The sequence below is a fragment of the Centropristis striata genome, chromosome 2, assembly GCF_030273125.1.
Source record: "Centropristis striata isolate RG_2023a ecotype Rhode Island chromosome 2, C.striata_1.0, whole genome shotgun sequence".
NCBI classification, from domain to species: Eukaryota; Metazoa; Chordata; class Actinopteri; order Perciformes; family Serranidae; genus Centropristis; species Centropristis striata.
In genome coordinates this window covers 20,024,081-20,036,773 of record NC_081518.1, presented here as the reverse complement: position 1 = coordinate 20,036,773, position 12,693 = coordinate 20,024,081, and the positions used below count along the sequence as shown (strand labels likewise).

Here is a 12,693-nt window from a genome sequence, read left to right as displayed (position 1 = left end):
TTAATCACACTTATTTTTGCAACGCGGAACGTTTCTCACTGGATGAGTTTCAGGCGGACCGATTATACTGGAGCACCAACTAGCGTTCATAAGTTCAGACAACAACAAACCACAGTGAACATGAAGGAAGAAGCTGATGAGATCGCTTTGGTTGGCCCCATGGATGATGGGACATTTTGTTACAAAAAACCAACGGATGGAAGCATCGATAAGTAATAATAATAGTCATGGTTTCCAATGTTCTGAATGTACTTGAAAGTATTGTGTTTTACTTAAAAAAACAAAGTATTATAGTTTACAGAAGGTTAACCTACCTATACGCTACCTGAATTGTACTATATTTCTGAATATATATCTATATATATATGTCATTTTGTGTCTTTTTTAAATAATTTTGTGTCTTTTTTGGTAATTCTGTCTTTTTTTGGTTATTTTGTTTCTTTTTAAAATAATTTAGGTTTTTTTTCTGAAATTTTGTCTTTTTTTTAGTCATTTTGCGTCTTTTTTTGGTCATTTTGATACTGTCTCCAGCTGGCCCCAGGTAATTTGAGTTTGAGACCCCTGTCATAAAGCTATTGCTACACTTAATGGCCAAAATTGCACTGGTCTGTTGGACTTGAAAAAAAAATGAACAATATTTTTGTTGCCTAAGCTTATGTATTCAGTCATTATTCAATGGTATACTAAAAATCCGTGTGAAAAAAAATTACTTCTCACTGTTCTCAGGTCAAATATTTATATGCGATTAAAATGCGATTAATTTTGATTAATTAATTACAAAGCCTCTAATTAATTAGATAAAAAATTTTAATCGAGTCCCGGCCCTAATTATAATTCTAAATATAAGGTTGCACAATCAAGCCAAGATCAGTAGATTTTTTATTTGGTACACAGGTAGAAGCAGAGTTGATTTGATGAGGACTATATCTCACTGTGTGAGTTAAGTTTGTGTCTCATGTATCAGAGCACTGAAAATACCCAAGCGGCTGTTCACATGCAAAGATCAGCATTAATTCAGCTCTGAGTTGCACCTATTCCAATATCAGTCTTAATGTGAGTAAGGTAAATCGATTAAGGCTCATGACCAAAAGTATTTGCACCAAAAGCAGAAAAAGGCAAAGCTTTAAATATTTACTCTGAGCATTATATTATTAGTGTAAATTCACTGACTGAGGGACAGCAAGGTGGTGCAGTAGTTAACACTGTCGCTTTAAAGCAACAGGGTTTCAGGGTTGGCACAGCTGGCCGTCTTGGGTTCTTCTGTTCTCTTCCAGTGCTCCAGCTCCTCTCTAGCCCCTTTCAGACTGCCATTTCAAGCAGAGATATTCAGGCCTCAGCCCGCCAACAGCAATCCAATCATCTTCAGCAAAATGTAGAAAAACTTTGTTTGAGTCTGTAGAGTCTCTACAAAGAGAAAAAGCAAGACAGGTAGCAAGTGCACTTGCAACTGCCATTGCCTATTGTAAACTTCCTTCCGATGCTCTGGTACATGCCACTACTGTCTCCTCCCACTTTATTCTACAATGTGGGATTGCAGTGTGAATGGACGCCAATATTACGCCGTTGTAGAATCAACCCAAGGCCCTGTTTACACGAGGACGCTTGCCGGTAAAAACGACAAAATATTTTATCAGAAGTGCCTTTTGGTGACGCCGTTTTGGGGGCTTAAAAAGGCAAAAATCTGAAACCACCCTCCAGAGTGTAAAACTGTAATCCGCTCCACCGTAGCGTGTCCGTCTACACTGCTAAGACACAAAACTCTGCTCAGATCTGCTCACGTCACGTACGCGTTTACGCCACATACATGCTCCAGTACAGGGAAATAAACAAACATGTGGGATTATTTCCATGCGTGGGACCTTCAAGCTGCTCTGGCAGCTCTAATAAACTTACAGGAGTCTTTCCACCAAATGTACAGGATATGTACAGATAGTATTAGTGAACAGAGAAGGATCTGGAATTACCTCTATCACATTTAGGATGCACCAATTGGTGGGAGGTGAGCCAGACGGCATTGGACGAGACCTGGGAGATCTAGTGGATGGTGGAGAACTTTGTGGAAGGAGTAGCTGATGAAAATGTGTGGTGTGAAAACTTCCAAATGCCCAAAGACGCTTTAAGTGATGCCGCCTGGCATGCATACCCAATAAATTCCACACACTTTTGCGTCACCTTATGCAGCAGATTTCCTCCCGATCGTCTAAACACCGAATAAAAAGTGAAGACGCAACGGCACTTTTGCGTCTTCTGTTCAGACCATCATCATTTAAACGTAGCCTGAATGTCCTAAGGCAAGATGATGGAAGAGCTTGTTACGGCACTTTAGCAGCACTTTGTTGAAACACAGTCTGAAAGGGGCTTTGCAGTGATCACTGCAGGGTTGTGCGAATGTGTGGGAGTAGTCCATTGGTGTGAAGTCATGTTGTTCATCGTAATGCAAATGAATGGGAAAACTGGCGTTTTCGCTGCAACGCCTGATTTGGTGTGAATAGCCGTGTTTTGACTAGGAGGAAAAGTGTCCACCAGGAAGTCTCAGGCCACACCCTCTCAAAAGTCCGCTCACTCTGCGTGTCTCCACTACAAGTTAGCCCCCAGAGGGATTTAGAGACTCTGGAGGTGACGTATGGTTTTCACCGTTGCTAACTGTGCACAACGTCAGCAGCTGAAAGCAGTCTCCGCTGATCATAAACATAGTGATTGTGAATTAACGGCATCGCTAACTGTGCACAGAGTGTCTGGTGCTTGTTGTTAACAAACAGAGATCACTAAGTGAACACCTCCTGCAGCAGCAGCACATACACAGTGTACTGATACAGAGCTAACTGTAGCTCTTCTTATCAAGCCGGCCTCCGGCTTGTTAGCGGCTCCTTAAGAAGAGTAAAAAGGAGTCGCTGGATTTGTCTCCAGTCGCTTTCTTGAAAAATAGTTGCTAAGGGGGTCTGAAAAGTCCCTAAGTTTACACCAAAGTGGCTAAGTTGGGAACACTGCTTTGCCGGCTTTTACAAATGGCGTGTGTTGTTGTCGTGTAGAGTACTACTTCACATCCTGCTTAGCGATCTATCCAATCAGTAACCAGGCTGTTTTCAGGTAAGAAAAAAGACCCTGCTCTTCTACAGGGATGAAAAAGTTCAGACAAAAGTCCGCTCCAGACTGCTCGTATTCAAATTAGGGGCGCTTCGGCGAGTGAGACCCGCCTCATTCCGGGTATTGCCCGATAGTGGAAACAGCCCTATAGAGCCTGTAGAGCACCTATAGGCCCTTTGCATGTGTACCATGACCCTGTCATCATTTTCCCCCTGCCATCTTGCAGCACCTTGCATTTCATTTCAGTACATACACACACACACACACGCACGCACACACACACACACACACACACACACACACACACACACAGACCCCCACCCAAGCCAGCACATTGTTTTCCATCCTTTGTTTTTGCCTCATTAAAAGTTGTCTGTCTGATTTCATTTACGTGCAGAAGCTTCCTCACAAAGAGTTGGCCCTGAACCCCCCACGGTCACCCAGCCCTCTCAGCTACAGGACTCGCCTGCTGCTTAGTGCTGATGTCAACATTCTTCCTGACAGCGATTTGATATGGCCAGGATATTGGATTAACATATGAATGAGCAAAGAGGCAGAGAAAGCAGATTTTGAGCGTTGTATTGTTGTGTAACTGGAGGGTTAGTGGCTCCTGTGGGGACGTTTACATTAGATTTCCATTCGAATGGAGCTTTTGTTCAGACCCAGACTGGAGAGTGGTGTGAATAAGTCTTGTATTGATCAGCCAAAGCATCTGTCTGACAGTACAACTACTGAGTGTCTATGTGCATGTAGAAATGCTTGTGTGTACTAATTATCACTGGATTTTGGAGGCCTTCTCATAAATCCTCATGGCTTATATTTTGGCCTGAATCCAGCCTCCTGCATATAGACATATCCGTATCAGTGTACATTTTAGCTGAAGTTATGTGTTATATAAAAAAAAATATAAAACTTCTGTATCAGTCAGGCTCGTCTGTTAAACATTTTTTAAATCATCATACAGCTGTAGATTTGTTTTAAAAACCAGTCAGTGTCTTGCCACTGGGACACTCCCCTTAAAAAGGAAAGAAACAGGCCTGTACGTTGCAGGATAAGTCAAAACAGCAGTTTATCCAGGTCAGTAGGGTTAATTCCTGTTCATTTCTAGGAACATAATATCTGAACTCTATCTGAGAAAGCACAAACCTCCACCAAGGCTTAATGGCCTATGTCGAGATCTTAACAAAAGTGAAAAAATAATTTCTGTATCCATCTCATGAGTCAGATCTGCTCCAATATGTAGGGGCTTATTCCCAAGGTTATTATAGTTAACGAAAACTAACGAAATAACGAAAACTAGAATTGAAAAAACATTTTCTTTAACTGAAATAAAAATAAAAACGAACCTGTATTTTGTGGTTACAAAACTAACTAAAATTATAGTGAAAATGTCCTCTGTTTTTGTCATCTTTTTTCATACGTAAACCTTTTTGGTTGATATGAAATCTATTTCATCTATCTGGTTTAATGACTTAATAAACTTATTGGGGCTGAGGATAATAAAAGGAAATAACGGCAACATTTATTGTGACCTTATTGAATCTCGCACCCAACAAATACCCCATTACAAAAAACTAAAACTAACAGTAAAACTAATAAAAACTAAACTAAAACTAAGCATTTCCAAAAAAATTAAAACTAGCAAACTCACTCTCAAAACAAATTAAAACTAACTGAATTTGAAAACAAACAATCACAACGAAATTAAAACAAAAACTACTGAAAAATCCTAAACGATTTTAACCTTGGTTCTTCCTTGGTGCTTCCACCAAGTCTCATGAAAACTGACCCATTAGTTTTTCTGTAATTTTCTTGACACACAAACAAATCAAAAGCTAAAAGCTAACCTCCTTGGCACAGATTTAAAAAAATGTTTTTCAATCTATGAATTGATTCAGAACCTGCCCCTAATAACTTGAGTTAATGCATGCTCCAAGCTTCTTTTTGAAACTGACCGTTGCATACTTTTCTTACTCGTCCACACTATTTTAGCAGCAAAAATCCCTTGATGGTGCTGGCCATGGACCAATATTAATTCAGTCAGCCAGTCTGTCAAGCACTCGACCGTTGAAAGATCCCCCCCCCCCCCCCCCCTCCATGGATCCCATTGTTCCCCAGCATATGCTGCTCACGTGTGTGTGTGGTTGGTGTGAGTTGTCTCCTGTGATCTGCCTGTTGTTGGGGCTTGCTCCCTGCCATCTGTCCCAGTGTAACCAGAGCCAGGTGCTGCAACTGTAATTGTTGTTAGTTTTTGTTTCTGTGTGTGCGTGTGTGTCATGCATCGGTTTGCAACATTGAGTGTTTGTCTGGACTTCACCCATGCACACACACACACACACACACACACACACACACCAATACTCTGTTGATGTCCTTTGGGACCAAGTGCCAAGCTGTGTGTGCATAATGTGTTTTGTGAAATCCGTACTTTGTTCAGTTGATCCAGTTTAGTGACAGAAGGAGTCATGATCTTTAGCATCTAAGGCTATGTTTACATGATGACGGTCTGAACAGAAGACACAAAAGTGTCTTCACTTTTTATTCAAAAGTTCAGGGCTTTGTTGCAGAGGTAAGCATGAAAAAGCTTTTTTGCAAACAGGCACAGCTTCCAGGGTTAGGGTTAGACAGATAGGCAGGTGCAGGTGGCTTGAAAGTATCAACAAAACCAATTAGCATCTCTGCAACATCCTAATTCTAGCGATTTAGGCTACGTTTTCATGATGACGGTCTGAACAGAAGACGCAAAAGTGGCGTCCTGTCTTCACTTTTTATTCCGCGTTTAGACAAGCGTTTTCAGGAGGAAATCTGCTGCATACGGTGATGCAAAAGTGTGTGAATGTGATTGGGTATGCATGTCAGGCGGCATCACTTAAAGCGATAAGAGCATCTTTGGGCATGTGGAAGTTTTCACGCCACGCATTTTCATCAGCTACTCCTTCCACAAAGTTCTCCACCATCCACTAGATCTCCCAGGTCTCGTCCAAAGCCGTCTGGCTCCTCCCACCAATTGGTGCATCCAAAATGTGATCGAGGTAATTACAGATCCTTCTCTGTTCACTAATACTATCTGTACATATCCTGTACTCCTGTAAGTTTATTAGAGCTGCCAGAGCACGCATGGAAATAATCCGACATGTTTGTTTATTTCCCTGTACTGGAGCATGTATGTGACGTAAACGCGTACGTGACGTGAGCAGAGTTTTGCGTCTTGGCAGTGTAGAAGGACACGCTACGGCAGAGCGGATTACAGTTTTACACTCTGGAGGCTGGTTTCAGATTTTGAAAATGCCGTCACCGTCTAAACGAAAGGCTCTTCCCATTAAATATTTTGTCTTTTTTATCTGCAAGCGTCCTGGTGTAAACGGGGCCTACTTGTTGTCGAGACATTACTTAAAACCATAGATGGGGACTCATGGTGGCCACTACAGAAAAACTCAGAGGATCACCAAAGTCAGGAGCATTTTTTAACTTTAGTACCAATCTATCAAGTGGATGTAGATATTTGGAAGTGGAAATGTTGTCCATCTAATGGCTCTGGATAAAAGGTCATATGATCATCAAAATCATGGCAATCCATCCAGTAATTGACAAGACGTTTAAATAAAAGCCAACCTCATAGTGGTGCTTGTGGGATAATCAGGGGAACATAAAGTCTGTCTGTTACTTACTGAGTAAGTGATGAAGTTATACAATGGATCAGTTGGGTGCAAGGTTATTATAGTTAACGAAAACTAATGAAATAACGAAAATTAGAGTTGAAAAAACATTTTCGTTAATTGAAATAAAAATAAAAACGAGAGTTTAAAAAAAAATCGATAACTAGCTGAAACTGTATTTTGTGGTTTGTGGTTTTTTCATACGTAAACCTTTTTGGTTGATATGAAATCTATTTCATCTATCTGGTTTTATGACTTAATAAACTTATTGGGGCTGAGATGGATCAGACAAAGGAAATAAAGGAAACATTTATTGTGACCTTTTTTTAATCTGGCACCCAACAAATACATCATAATATTACAAACAAACTAAAAATAATAAAAACTAAACTAAAACTAAGCATTTTCCAAAAATTAAAAACTAATTAAAACTAGCAAACACACTCTAAAAACTAATGAAAAATCCAAAACTATTATAACCTTGGTTGGGAGTTTCCCCATTGGCCATTGCTTTTTCAAAATTAATTAGCATGAACGATCCTCACTTTGAGAGCTCATTTATAATAACATGTAAAATCCAGACACTCCCACTGACTAGCTTTACCTACTGTTTTTGAAGGTGGATTATTTTATATTTCAGACAACGTGTGCGTTTAAATTATTGTGTTAATTTGCTGGCAGCCTTACTTAAACATACACTACAGGCCAAAAGTTTGGAAGCAATTTACATGTTCTGTTCACAATCGCTTTCTCAAAAACCAGTCTGGATTCTTTGGAGTTTTGGATGTGAACCCTTTTCCTCAATTGACTTTTAGGTATACATTGATGTTAGCAGACCATTGCTGAATAAATGTTACCAAAAGAAAAGAAAGGCTTAGTTTTGACAAGAGAGTCACAGTTTGCATTATTCACTTTAGCTCTTTGGCTTTTGAGAGTTTGGATACATAATCCCAATAAATCTCAACTGTGTTCATATCTCTGACAAACTACCACAGAAATGGCTCAAACCGAAGCAGCTGAGTAAAGAAACAAGAGTCCAGATTTATACATTAAGGAAAGAAGGAAACACAAAGTCTAAGCAATAAAAACCCAAAGACCTGATAATTATAGTAAAATGTGTTCTAATAAGTGACTCTTTATATAATAATCACCTTTATTTTGTTGCAAAGTATAGCAATGACACTATGATCTTTTTTTGTACAAATTTGATCTTGCTTCCTAACTTTTGGCCTGTAGTGTATATGCACAAGGATTAAAAATAGCAGTAATAAAAGGTTTAGGACTAAACAAAGTCTAACAACTTCTGGGAAAAGCCACTCCCACAGATATTTTTGTGACATACACGTATATGGAATGTTGTCTTATACTATCACTTAACGTCACATTTTTCCATCTCTGTGCTCCGTGTGCCCTAGGTGATCAGCAGTGACCCGTACTGGGTTCCCACCACAGAGGAAGAATACCTACACTTCGGGGAGAAAGCCGACTCTGCAAACCAGGCCCTCAAATACATGAATGATGTCCGCCGCCGCAAAGGCCTCTACGTGGAGGAGAAGATAGTAGAGCATGCAGAGAAGCAAAGAACACTCAGCAAGAACAAGTAGAGAAGAGAAGAGTGAAGAACTCCCAGCAGCAGCTCCTGCAGGGAGCCGTAATCTACACCATGGACTGGCTCTTCCACCAATCAAACTGCACTTATAAACTACAAACTCAAGTTACAGTCTTGCTTTACATTCTGCAGTCAATAATCACTGCTTACATATTTTCTTGTGCAACAGAATATATTTTACAAAACAAGTAATTGTAAGTCTTGATTAATTGATGTGAATGATACATCCATAATGACACAAATATTTATCATAAAGTCTGTTTTTTTTTTTTAGGAAATCTGATCAGAAACAGCATGGGCAATAAATACTGAATAAATGTGTTGGAATTTGCATCTGGACATTATTAATCATTGCTTTACATATTTACTGTTGTATCACAAGGCTTTAATCACCATCATCAAGGTACATTATGATACATTTTATAGCATTCAATTACAAAAACATCAATTTTTTTATACATTATTCAGGTTTCTCCTTATAAAAAAATCATAGATAATGACTATAAAGTTAAGTTAATCGTTTAATAAGATAAAATTCATGATATTTTTACATAAAGACTTGACTATGCCACAGGTGCTTGATAAACTGAGCTCAATAAACAAGATACCTGCAGAACATTGACACTTCCTCTGAGTTCTGTGGGGACGGTGCTACTGCTACTCATCTGCCAAATTCTATCTGTGAATCACTCTCAGGTCAGAAAATTATAGTCTGGCCCTGCTGGCACGCAGAAGTGACACAGATGAAAAGTCAACATGCACTCATACTGCACCAGTAACACACATCAGTCTTGGGCAACAAGATCTCCAACCTAAACAACAGAGTAGACTGTTTGTCACTACCAGCCATAACAAGACAAATGAGCATTTTGCAAAATGAGCAGCACACACATCATTATACATACAGGTTTGCGGTTGTAAAAAAGGCTGCAGTTTCTGTGAATTTAAGCTTCAAAACCACTGACCTATGTTTAGGGTAAAAACGTCTAAAAGTGAGGTTTTCTTAACCAAGTGTTTATTGGTGTTCATATGTATTTACACATATTTTAGTTTACATCAGACTTTTACAAAAAAAACAACTACAAAGTTATTCATGAAATGTATAGACTGAACAGTCAAACAAATCAGTTTGGCAAACAACTCAGGCTCACTGGTCTGTTTCTGACATTCTTCTAAATCACAAATACATTTAGACAGTTGTGAGGTAGCAGAGTTTGACAATGTTTCACATTGGTAGATTGAAGTATTTGCTCACAGGGTCCCATCTTGTTGTGAAAATGTCCATCTTAAGATGAAGGTGAGCCATTATCTTCTCCATCACATAAACCTTTTTTCACTCTCTCCTGCCACTGGGATATAGTAGGAGGGAGTGGTTTCAACCACAAGACAGTTATCATCTTCCTAGCTATTAATAATAGGACATGTAATAGATACAGCTTTCTTTTTTCCATCTTCCCTCAGGGAGTGCTCCTATGATATAAAAGTGTGGGGTCAGAGGTAAATCAATGTTTAATTTAGAAAATAATTCTTTCTGAATCCCTTCCCAATAGTTTTTTAAACTTTGGACAGTATGTGTGTGTGGTCTCCTATCAGGTGACTATCCTTCCAGCACACATTTGTTTTACTGCTGTCAAATCTGGAGGTTATGGAGGGAGTTCTAAAAAATCTCACTTTTAGTTTCCAATTGAATTCTTTCCACTTTGGTCTACTGGTTATTTTATGTCTCTCTTCACATACATCTTCCCAGCATGTATCTTCAATAACAACATTCATTTCTAACTCCCATTTCCCTTTTATATCAAGAGTGCTCCCCGACATCAACAAATTTAAACATTTGTAAGTTCATGAAACAACCTTAGTACCTGTCTTTTCTTGTATAATATTTAAGAACAAATCTATAGGAGTGGGTTGCTTCTTGAGAAAACTCCATTCTTTGTGTGACATCAAGTAACTTCTCAGTTGCAAGTACTAAAAGTGAGTTTAAACAGTAAATAAATGCATGTAAATGCCGGAAGTGATGAGAGTGACGTGAGCCACGGAAGTTAAGTAAAAAACGTAACGCTGCATCATTACTCCGATGTCCACAAGACGATGCAGAGAACAGTCTAAAATGTAAATATGAGTCATATTTTGCTGCTCGTACTAAAGCCATTTATTGACATTTCTGAGGAGAGACCAGTCTGGTCTTGGGATGCAGCAACGCCTTAAATTGAAGTAGCTTGAAGTGTCTACAGTTTCATACAGTGTCAGTCCCATGGGACCACTTTGCCTTGGGGGGACAGGCCTTGGATGAGAGTCCCCGACAACACAGCTCCCAGGCCCACTGGGACACACAAACCCCTCCACCATGTTGTTGTAGGGTGATGTCACAGTGAGAGGGCTGCCACGTAGACAGTACTCCAAGCAGTTAGGGTGGCCTTACTTTAGTAGCAGTCCGTGGCTAGAAATCAGGCTTGTAGCTGGAGGGTTGCCTGTTCGAATCCCAAGACTGACAGGATGGTGTGTTTACTGGTGTGTAAAAAGTATGGGATAAATTGTAGGACTAATAAGGGAATCTTAATCTTAAAGCCTACAGACTGAGTGACTGTTGCCCTAAATCAGGGGTCGGCAACCTGCGGCTCCAGAGCCACATGTGGCTCTCCAGGCCATCTGCAGTGGCTCCATGTTACTGTAAAATAATGATATATATTTACCATTACCATTTCCATTCATCATTGGTGCAGGCCCAAAGCAATTAGTATGCTTCAATTGTAAAAGTGTGAAGCTTATATACGACAATAAAGCATCATTTTTAAACAAATTAATCAACTAAAATGTGCATCATAGCTTACGAAAAATCTTAAAAAGCCTTAACCTCTACATTTTGCCAATTTCAAGTCTAGTTTTGAGTTTCCCTAGCTAGACTAACTTTCCAGTTAGTTTCCAAACTCCCAAATCGTATTAATAAATGCTCCTTTTGATCAATTAATCATGTATGTAGACTAATTTAGACCTAGTAGGCTAATTTATCTTCATTCATAATAAGGTTTGCGGCTCAATTATGACGATTTTTCTCTTATTTGGCCAACAATGGCTCTTTTGTTAGTAAAGGTTGCTGACCCTTGCCCTAAATATTATATGATTTATATAAATAATGAAGTCAATATAAGTATTTGGAATAAAAATTTGTAACAACTCATAAAGGATTTATTGTGTCCATGAATAACAGTCAAATGAACAGAAAATTCAATGATGCCAATAGAAAATAAAAAGTTACTTTGCATTTTAAACCATGTAAATATCAAAATAAATGTATTCTGGACAGAGACTGTACCAACATGTGCTGAAGAGTCAGAGGAGGTCAGTAGTTTTTACAGCCACTGTGCGCTTCTTAAGTGGCTTATTTCTGTACTATTGCAATCAAACACAGCATCACTGTCACATGTGTTCATGTGTCATGCTCTTGAAAAGCCTGCAAATAGCCTCACCCTGTCGTCAGGCCCGTGCTGCTGTGCAGCCAGTTGATAGCCCTGCACATCCACTGACTGCTAATGGCTGGTGAGCTCGTCCTGTGAGACCTCGGCTAATGCAACCAAAAGGACAGGTTCGTCTCGCATCACAGACTCAGTTACAGTCATGCATAATTGAAGACCTCTTTTCCCAGCAAAATCTGCCAGTTTTGCTTCATTCAAGTGACTCAAATGAATTCAACAGCCGCCACCCCCCACCCTTCACATACTGCTTTTTGAATTTCGTTACGCAGACCTTGAAGACAGATTTTTAATTTGCAAAAATACAAATATGGTAAAAATTAGGAAATGAGAAGTGTTTTAATTATGAGAGCTGGGAGGCCACAGCAGCAAGGTCTCTGCTAGCAGCCGGGGCTCTTTACACATTACAGCAATAAAATGAAGTCAGCCTGACTTATGGATCTAAATCAGGGATGGGCAACTTAAATGCTGGAGGGGGCCACAGTTTTTCATCAACACTACCACAGGGCCACATATTTCATGCTCAAATGCATGTATAACAGTAATACAAAAGGTTTGAAGCAAATAAAAAATAACCACTTACTGTGATTTATTTTTTTCAGCGCAAGAACAGCAGACCAACATTAATTACAAGAAGTAATTTTGTGCATTTTTACAATGCACTTTTAAGATTTCATGCTCAAATGCATGTAGTTGTACTGAGAGCCACTTCAAGTGAGGGTGCGGGCCCTATGCGGCCCCCGGGCCTCCAGTTGCCAATCCCTGGTCTGAATGTTCTGATGTTTTTTCTGAAGTGCTTTGCATATACAAACAGAAATAGTGACTAATGGTTCTCTGAGCGACACTGACCTCAGCACAGAATAATGAGGAATCT

General features: G+C 39.5%; 1 protein-coding gene across 2 annotated transcripts in view; it reads left to right on the top strand.

Moving 5' to 3' along the window:
• efl1 (elongation factor like GTPase 1) overlaps positions 1-8,699 on the top strand; it is a 138,389-nt gene extending 129,690 nt beyond the window's left edge. For both annotated transcript variants that reach the window (XM_059357055.1, XM_059357049.1), the window contains exon 23: positions 8,156-8,699. In XM_059357055.1, coding sequence (XP_059213038.1) covers positions 8,156-8,344 — 189 coding nt within the window. In that variant the 3' untranslated portion in view covers positions 8,345-8,699. The remainder of the gene's footprint in view (positions 1-8,155) is intronic.
• Positions 8,700-12,693: the final 3,994 nt, after the last annotated feature.